The sequence below is a fragment of the Arachis ipaensis genome, chromosome B08 (assembly GCF_000816755.2).
Source record: "Arachis ipaensis cultivar K30076 chromosome B08, Araip1.1, whole genome shotgun sequence".
Lineage (NCBI taxonomy): Eukaryota > Viridiplantae > Streptophyta > Magnoliopsida > Fabales > Fabaceae > Arachis > Arachis ipaensis.
In genome coordinates, this window is record NC_029792.2 from 960195 (window position 1) to 967086 (window position 6892).

General features: G+C 33.6%; 1 protein-coding gene across 1 annotated transcript; it reads left to right on the forward strand.

Moving 5' to 3' along the window:
* On the forward strand, positions 5973–6507 carry LOC107610294 (E3 ubiquitin-protein ligase RNF14-like). The gene is made up of 2 exons (XM_021109427.1): positions 5973–5984; positions 6028–6507. The coding sequence occupies exons 1-2, from the start codon at positions 5973–5975 to the stop codon at positions 6505–6507; spliced, it is 492 nt and encodes a 163-aa protein (XP_020965086.1).

Consider the following 6892-nt stretch of genomic DNA (forward strand, 5'->3'; position numbering starts at 1 on the left):
ATCTTTTTTTTTTTTATTTCTAGTTTTTTTTTTGTGACTTTATTTAATAAGCACGCTAAATTACAGTAAGAGCTTTTAAATATTGCACCAATAATTATTCTTTGCCCCATGATTGATGAATGCCTTCCACGGCAAAGAATACTTGTCATTTGGTGACAAAATCTAAGTCAACTTAAACGTACATGCAACTAGGGCTGGAAGTGAGTCAAGCCAGCTCATGAGCCAGTTCGAGCTCGACTTGTTAATAGCTCGATAAGCTAAGCTCGTGAGCTGGTGAGCTAAGCTTGAGCCTGAAATTGAGCTCATAAATTAAATGAGCCGAGCTTGAGCTTGGATAAGCTCAGCTCATTAGCTCGTAAGCTGGCTCGATTATATATATATAACAATCTTAATTATTTAATATTTATATTTATTTTTTACATATAATTTTAATATAGGACATAAATAAAAAATTTATAATTTATTGATAGATAAACAATATATAAAATTGATCTTTTCAAATATTTTTAAAAATATATAAGTTATAATTTATTGATATAAAATTATAGATTATGTATCTATGTTTCTCTTATTTGAGCCAGCTCGTGAGCTCGAGCGAGCTCGTGAGCTTTTGGTGAGTCGAATTTGAACTTAAGAAATAAGCTCGATTGTTAATGAGTCGAGCCGTGAGCCAAGCTCAATTTTCGTAAGCCGAACTTGAGCTCGGTCTAGCTCGGCTCAGCTCGGCTCACTTCGAGCCCTACATGCAACCCCCCTGCTTTTCTAATGATCAATCATTTATTGGTTTTCGATCTCTTCCTTTTAATGAATCTTTTGAAAATGGCAAAAAAGTCTGTACAAGCATTTTGCCTTAATACAAAAATAGCAGAAAGGGAAAGTCCACGTCTAAACGATGTAATATAAATAACTTAATTTGATATCAGTTAATTTAAAAGAGGAGAGTTATATTAGGTGACCAAACACATTAATGTTATTGCACTAAAATCAGATTGTTGTCCGGAAATAATATGTTGTATGGGTCAAATAAAATGTCAAATGAATAAAGGTTAAAGTTAAAGCTGCTGAAACGGTATTTAAATATAGTGCAAAATGAGCAAGGAATGGATGAAAATAAACAAGTAAATTCACTAGAAGAAAAAAATAAAGAAAAAGATAAAGATCAACATAAAATTGTGATTTGGGACATAAAATTTAGGTATACTAACAGAAAAATTTATAGAAATGATAGACACTATAACAAAGAAAAAAAAAACATTATATGCCTGTAAAAAACGAAATTAGTAGAGATGAATGAAGACAAGGGAATTACCACTTGCAATTGTGTCTTAATTTTATTCAATGTTACCCTACTAACAAGCTTTATCCTAGACAATAATCAAGCTCTTAATTACCTAGCCTAAGGAAGGATTCATTTTGTACATTCACAAAGACTAGTTCAACCTAGGAATCTCCATTATTTTTGGCTTTGCAGGCCTTCAACTTTGATTATGAACTTCTATCCACAGAATTTGATCATGGGAATTAGTAGTATATAAATACTCTATACAAAAAAAAAAAGGTACAAATTCACACAAATTCTAGAGTTTAAAATGATCATTATGATATGATTATTTTCTCCCAATGGGAATGCGGTAAGATCAGAGGTGTCTCACTCGCTCTACTTTTTTTCCCCGTGGTCAGAGGATCTACTACACACAGGTGCAAAACTTTGATACTGGATGGGCTTGTTTTTGGTCAGGGATACTGATGGATGGGCTTTTAACTATAAGGTGATGTAATTAATGGACTAGGTGGTCCATATTAAATACAAGAGGGTCAACTCCTTTAAAGCTTACGTTGTTGGGCTTCGAAGGATTTCCTCTAACAATGCATAAGACTTGTTTTACCATAAGCATACATTTTATGCCAAAAACACTGTATACATTTAAATTGGTTTTCAAAAACAAATTTATTTGAAACCGGGTTGGATTGAGCATGGAACTTCTGTATTAGGGTTTGGGCCAATTTGTTAGCCCGATATCCTAACCCAATTTTGTTTTTATTCTTTATACATTATTGGGCATGACTCTTAGATAAATTAATTCTACAGCTTTTTTGCTTGAGACGCATTTGATCCCATGCATGTGTGTGTAAGAGTCCATTAATCCACTTGAATTTCTTTTATCCACAAACATCATACTCGAATATATAAATATTTAGTTATTTATATCCTCCCTAAAATCTCCTAAGTGATGAGATTAAGTTTGAAACAAAAAAACAAGAATACAAAGCAAAGCAATGGTTAAAAGAGTAAGCTTGATGAAAGATTAAAAAAGAGTTATTCATAAAAAATGTATGTGAAATTATTTCGAAAAATGGTGAATGAACAAAGAAATGTAATAACGAAAAATAGGGAAAAAAAAAAAGGGACACATATGAAAAGTTGGAATGAAAAAAGAAATTAGAAGGAAAATGAAAAAAGTAACTAAGAAATCATATTTTAAAATTTTAAGTTCATTATACACATTGTACATTAAATATCGTACAAGACCAACCTTCCTCGTCTTCAAATGCTAGAAATTTTTGAAAAGAGAAAATATGAGGACCATCAAAGAGTTTTTCTTGAGTCTTTGGTGGTCACTATCACTATCACTACCGTCACACATGAATTCTAACGACGTAGAGAATTACGGAAACAGCAACGAGAGAGGCGAGTTATCATCGATTTCTTCGTTCATATGCGAAATCTGCATTGACACTAAAACTGAAGTGGAAAATTTCTCTATGACTGGTTGCAGCCACTCATATTGTATGGATTGCGTGGTGAAGTACGTTGGTTCTAACTTCTAAGCTTGACGACAACGTGATTAATATCTGCTGTCCGGTACCCCGGTGTGGTGGTTTCCTGCTACTCGACGATTGCCGCGGAGTTCTGCCAAAGATGATTTTCGATCGGTGGGATAAGTTATTGTGTGAAGCTGCTGTTATTGAGAACGAGAGCGAAAGATTTATATATTGTCCCTTTAAGGACTGCTCTGCCCTTATGATCGTCGACGATGATACACCGACGGAATCAAAATGCCCTAGCTGTAACAGGCAGATCTGCGTTACGTGCGGGGAAGTTTGGCATCATGGGAGCACGTGCGAAGAGAATGAAGATAGAGTGGTGATGGAGGTAGTGGCGAGGAACCGGTGGAAGAGGTGCCCAAACTGCAGGTTATTTGTTGAGAAAAAATGTTTTGGCTGCAATAAAATCCGTTGCAGGTGCGGACATTTATTCTGTTACCGCTGTGGAAATAGTTGGGGTTCCCCGTCCATCTGTGAATGTTATCTCCTACTCAATCCCACGACCCGTATTCTGGCGTTCTGAACGACATGAAGACTCACATGAAATTGCAAAGTTGATGGTCAAAGATGTTAGATGATAATTTAGTCCTGGTACCTAAGTTTTCACCTTGGTGTAATTGCTTTTTATTAGAAAATCAATTGTTGTCCCTGGCCTGTATGTTATTCAATTCTAAGTTTCTAACTCAATTTTATTTTACTTGGATTTATTGATATTTCTCTATCTTCCAACTTCTAAGTGTGTTGTTTTATCGCCAGAGTCCAGAGAATAATAATAACTTATCTTTTAATACAACAATATATAATGTCGATATATAATTAAGGCAATTAAGGCTCTAATAATCCTTATTTTCTATTCCTAATTTCTTTTAACATGCTTGTATTCAAAGGAGATACTTAAAATTTCTAGTTTCAATATATTCGTTCCATTCAATTTTCAATTTTTAATTGGTTGGTAGGGTTGGTTAATAATATTGGTAGTGTCTAGTTAGTGATTTTTACTTAGATAAATTTTTTACATAAAGAATAATTAATTATAGTAGAAATACATAAAAAATACATAAAGTTAGTGATAAAATATTAAATTAATAAAAAAATTATTTACCTAACAATGATAGCAGTGGTTTAGAGTCCGTTTGGGAAGTAGTAGAAGCTACTTTTTTTTATTTTTGAATTATGAAAAGTCACAATTTGCATGTTTAGCATTATTTTTAAAAAAAAGCTTTTAATTTCCCAAAAAGTTAATTTACAGTTTTTTGAAGAATTAAAAATATAGTGTGACGATGTTAAAGGAGATTAAAATAGTAGTAGCGAAATTATGAAAGTCTGAAGTTTAGAAAAAAAAAAGAGAGAAGATAGAGATGATGATGACGAGTACTCGAGGGAAGTGGTTTAATGGTGGGAGAGGAGCAGTGATGGTATGGTGGAAATAAGAGGGATAATTTAAAAAATTTAAGTAATTTTTTTAGTGTTTGATTATTTTTGTCAAACGGTACTCATCTTTCATAAGTACAAAATTTGTTTTTCACAGGATTTGATCTTACATACAACAAACTAAGATTAAAAAAACTAATATTTTTCTAATAAAACCCTTAAACACTCAACTAAAAAACATTTATTCACATAACATCTCTTTAATATGTATAACAAGTCGTGGAAGACCAGGTAGGACTAATTTATAACTTGTTTTTTTCCTTGTGATTTTTCACAACCACAGGATATAATCTTGTTTTCATATATAGAACGAGACAAACTTGTTTTCATATATAATCTTTTGGTTGTTCATATTCATTGGTATAGCTAGCTAGAAATTATGGGATGAATTCAGAGACGGAAATTATGTTTTAGCGAACATGTGAAGTTGATAGGTGAGAGCGATTAGATGATTTGACTAAATTTTTATCTAACCCTCAGCTATCAACTTCAAGTGAAGTCGACTACACCTGAGTTTCCATCTATATCACCATACCTAAACTTAACCCTGGAACTCTTAAGAATTAAGTGGAGAGTTAATTAAACATAATGCATGCTTCTATGATAGTGTTGATCAAAATCCATATCTACTATGTGAATCTGGAGAATGCAAAGTAAAAAAGAAGAAAAGGAAGACAAAGCCATTCTTAGTAGCTGCAGCTATTGGGATTTCAGTTGTTTTAGTGGCTTTGACCGCCGCAGCTGTAGTCTGGACTCTTAAAAGGAGAAAAACCAAAGGTAATAGATATGAATCTCACTATATTAACTGCATAATCCATATACATGCATGTTGATTTATTAATTGACATTGGTGGCAGTAGAAATGACTCCAAAGGAGATCAAGCAAGACGATGATGTATCATTGAAGTTCAAGAATAAAATCTATTCATACTCTGATATCCTTAAAATCACCAACAACTTCTGTCAAATCCTTGGTAAAGGTGGATTTGGAACAGTTTATATGGGATATGTTGATGATGCTCCAGTTGCAGTGAAGATGCTTTCTCAATCCTCAGTTCAAGGTTATCAGCAATTCCAAGCAGAGGTAACAAGACTAATTATGATATGAATCTAATTTTTTATCTGTATGATTTTTTTAATAACAAAAAATAGGAAAAAAAAAATGGACAGCATATGAAAAGTTGGAATGAGAAAAGAAATTAGAAGGAAAATGAAAAAAGTAACTAAGAAATCAAAGTTTAAAATTTAAGTTTATTAGTCAGTTATTTATTGATAAAGTATTATGTCTAATTTAATTTAGGGTTGAGGGTTGATTAAGCGTTGACTAATCAACTGATTTTTAAATTTTAAAATCTAAATTTAAGTAATAATTAAATAATTAATTAAAAATTTATCTTTTAATTTTTAAAATACTTTTTTTAAGCTCATGTACATTAAATATCGCATAAGACCAACCTTCTTCGTCTTGAAATCCTAGAAATTTTTGAAAAATATGAGGATTATCAAAGAGTTTTTCTTGAGTCTTTCCCGGTCACTATCACTATCACTATCACCACTGTGATACATGAATTCTAACGACATAGAGAATTACGGAAACAGCGACGGGAGAGGCGAGTCATCCTGGATTTCCTCGTTTGAATGCGAAATCTGCATTGACAGTAAAACCGAGACGGAAACTTTTTCTATAACCGGTTGCAGCCACTCATATTGTACGGATGCGTGGTGAAGTACGTTGGTTCTAAGCTTGACGACAACGTGATTAATATCCAGTGTCCGGTACCCCGCTGTGGTGGTTTCTTGGAACTCTACGGTTGTCGCGAGGTTCTGCCAAAGATTCTTTTCGATCGGTGGGATAAGTTATTGTGTGAAGCTGCTGTTGTTGAGAATGAGAGCGAGAGATTCATGTATTGCCCCTTCAAGGACTGCTCTGCCCTTATGATCGTCAACGATGATTCACCGACGGAATCAGAATGCTCTAACTGTAATAGACATATCTGCGTCACGTGCGGGGAAGTTTGGCATCATGAGATCACGTGCGAAGAGAATGAAGATAGAGTGGTGATGGAGGTAGCGGCAAAGAACCGGTGGAAGAGGTGCCAAACTGCAGGTTCTTTGTTGAGAAAAGACGTTTCAGCTGCGATAAAATCTTTTGCAGGTGCGGACATTTGTTCTGTTATCGCTGTCGAAATAGTTTGGGTTCTCCGTCCATCTGTGAGTGTTATCACATCGCCACCCTACTCCGTCCCATGACCCGTGCTATTCTGGGGTTCTGAACGACATGAAGACTCACATGAAATTGCAAAGTTTATGGTACCTAATTTAGAAAATCAATCGTTGTCCCTGGCCTGTTATTCAATTCTAAGTTTCTAACTCAATTTTATTTTACTTGGATTTATCGATATTTCTCTATCTTCCAACTTCTAAGTGTCTTGTTTTATCGCCATGAGAATAATAATAACTTATCTTTTAATACAACAATATATAATGACGATATATAATTAAGGCAACTAAGGCTCTAATAATCCTTATTTTCTATTCCTAATTTCTTTTAACATGCTTGTATTCAAAGGAGATACTTAAAATGTCTAGTTTCAATATATTCGTTCCATTAAATTTTCAATTTTTAATTGGTTGG